Here is a 2,663-nt window from a genome sequence, read left to right on the forward strand (position 1 = left end):
GGTGTTTATACAGATTACCTGTGATATTGCACAGGTTGTAACACTGAATTTCAGGCAGTAGGCAGTGCCTCATAAATGTTACTCTACTATTTTATTATAGTAATAATAAATTAATATTAACAAATGTATCAATTTTCCTCATTATATAACTTTTGATGTTGTAGATTACATTTTAAAAATTTATGCTCATTAATAACTTAATAGTCTTCTTGTACATCATATTTGTGTTACCTTCTAGGAAAATGTAATGAATAGAAATGATTCCTTTGGTGGCCTGGTGAATCTTTGGGTGTAGGAAACTGAAAGTAAATTGTGTTGGTGATGATCAGAGTACATAATTAATGGAGTAGAGGGGCTGGGGATTTAGCTCAGCGGCAAAAGCGCCTGCCTGGCAAGTGCAAGGTCGTGAGTTTGGTTCCCGGTACCAGTGAAAAACCAAAAAAAAAAAAAAAATGGAGTAGATATTGAGGTAAAATCTGCATGATACCAAATATAAAACTATTGCAAATTAATAGAGAAGAAAGGACCTAATAATGTTGAATATATTATGTACAACTTGTGCATGCACATGTGTGTGTGTGTGTGTGTGTGTGTGGTACTGGGGATTGAACCCAGGGTCTTCACACTTATCTACAAATGCAGCCATTCATTTATTCATTCTTCTATGTATGTATGTATATATTTATGGTTGTATGTTTTATTTTGAAATAGGGTCTTGCTGAAGTGCTAAATTGCTCAGATTAGACTGCATCTAACTTTCAATCCTCCTTAATTTCCCAGAGTGTTTGGATTCTTGGTGTGTGCCACCATGACTATCTTATGTAGTTATTAATTTTTTAAAAATTTCACAGCATAACTTCATTCAGAGCCCTGTCATTGAGAATGTGCTTTTTCACAGTGTTTTTTAAATATATTTCTAGATGTGTGAATGAACTCAAGAATAGATATGTACAATGGAATAACAGTCTTCTTTTTCTTTAAGATCCAGCTATACTGGCTTTTATCTGGTGCTCTACAAATTGATGAACATACATCTCTAAGGACATGGGCTTATGTGTTATCAAGCAGGATGATCATTCCCAATAATACCCAGTTTCACCCCTCCTCTTTCTTGTTGCTGGGGATTCCAGGACTAGAATCGCTTCACCTCTGGATCGGCTTTCCCTTTTGTGCTGTGTACATGATTGCGCTCATAGGCAACTTCACTATCCTGTTGGTGATCAAGGCTGAGAGCAGCCTACATCAGCCCATGTTCTACTTTCTGGCCATGTTGGCCACCATTGACTTGGGACTCTCTAGTGCTACCATCCCAAAGATGCTTGGGATCTTCTGGTTTAGCTTCAGAGAGATAATTTTTGATGCCTGTCTCACCCAGATGTTTTTCATCCACAACTTCACTGGCATGGAGTCAGCAGTGCTTTTGGCGATGGCTTATGACCGCTATGTGGCCATCTGTAATCCACTCCGCTATAGCACCATTCTCACCAACAGGGTCGTTTCTGTGATTGGTTTCAGTGTGTTGGTGAGGTCCTTTGTTTCTGTTATTCCATTCGTATTTCTCATACTACGACTGCCTTTCTGTGGGAATCACGTCATTCCCCACACCTACTGTGAGCACATGGGTCTTGCTCGTCTGTCTTGTGCCAGCATCAAGATCAATATTATCTATGGCTTGGGTGCTATTTCGATTTTGGTTTTTGACATTATAGCAATTGCTCTGTCTTATGTTCGGATACTCTGTGCTGTTTTCCGACTCCCTTCTCAGGAAGCCAGACTCAAGTCCCTCAGCACATGTGGCTCTCACGTGTGTGTCATCCTCGCCTTCTACACACCAGCTCTGTTTTCCTTCATGACACATCGCTTTGGCAGAAATGTCCCCCGCTACATCCATATACTCTTGGCCAATCTATATGTAGTAGTCCCACCAATGTTTAACCCTATCATCTATGGAGTCAGAACCAAGCAGATCTATGATCGTGTGAAGAAAATATTGTTTATAAATAATCGAAAGGAATAGCATCTAATACATATTAAATTGACCTTTTCATCAAAGAAACACCTGATAATATTATATACTTTAAATATGTTTGACGGGAATGTTTATTTTGGTTTCCTTTTTTAGGTATATTTTTGAGTACAGAAAATGACAGCTTAAATTTTGGTATCCAATACTTATGGCAAATAGTAGCACATCGGGGTTCTTATGTTATTTTTGATGAGTTATTCTAAGTTCAAAATAAGATTTAGAGAATCAGCCATTTTTGTACACAGCCCAACCAATTGTCATTCTAATGGTGGTTTACATGTTTCTTTTTTGATCCTCAAGTCTCCCTGTATCGATTTCTTTTCACTGTTCATCCCTATCTTCTTTCTTTCTTTATCCTCTATTTCTCAAAATTTCTGTTAGGTTCATTCTTCCACAAACAGTGTATAATGATATCTTCTGAATTAATCATAACTGTTTTCAACATATAAAATTATGCAACTGATTAAGGACTGACAAATGTATAAGAAAATGGAGTGTGGAGATGAGTGAGTAGAAAATGAAAGTTTTATTATAAAATTTGTCTAGGGATATCACAAATGTGGTTTGGGTTTGAGGAGCAAAACTATGTTTTAAATGAGCCACTTACAGCCTATGGATAGAAGAGTTGCTTGTTTTG

General features: G+C 37.3%; 1 protein-coding gene across 1 annotated transcript; it reads left to right on the top strand.

The window, feature by feature from the left end:
* Window positions 1–1,060: 1,060 nt before the first annotated feature.
* On the top strand, window positions 1,061–2,017 carry LOC102028080 (olfactory receptor 52E2-like). Its single transcript, XM_005380478.2, has one exon. The coding sequence runs from the start codon at window positions 1,070–1,072 to the stop codon at window positions 2,015–2,017; it is 948 nt and encodes a 315-aa protein (XP_005380535.1). The 5' UTR covers window positions 1,061–1,069.
* Window positions 2,018–2,663: the final 646 nt, after the last annotated feature.

Source organism: Chinchilla lanigera, unplaced genomic scaffold, assembly GCF_000276665.1.
Source record: "Chinchilla lanigera isolate Chin_1 unplaced genomic scaffold, ChiLan1.0 scaffold00013, whole genome shotgun sequence".
NCBI classification, from domain to species: domain Eukaryota; kingdom Metazoa; phylum Chordata; class Mammalia; order Rodentia; family Chinchillidae; genus Chinchilla; species Chinchilla lanigera.

What these genes read in the sequence shown, in the direction of transcription:
- LOC102028080 (XM_005380478.2), top strand. Translation starts at nt 1,070, where the DNA reads ATGATCATTCCCAATAATACCCAGTTTCACCCCTCCTCTTTCTTGTTG.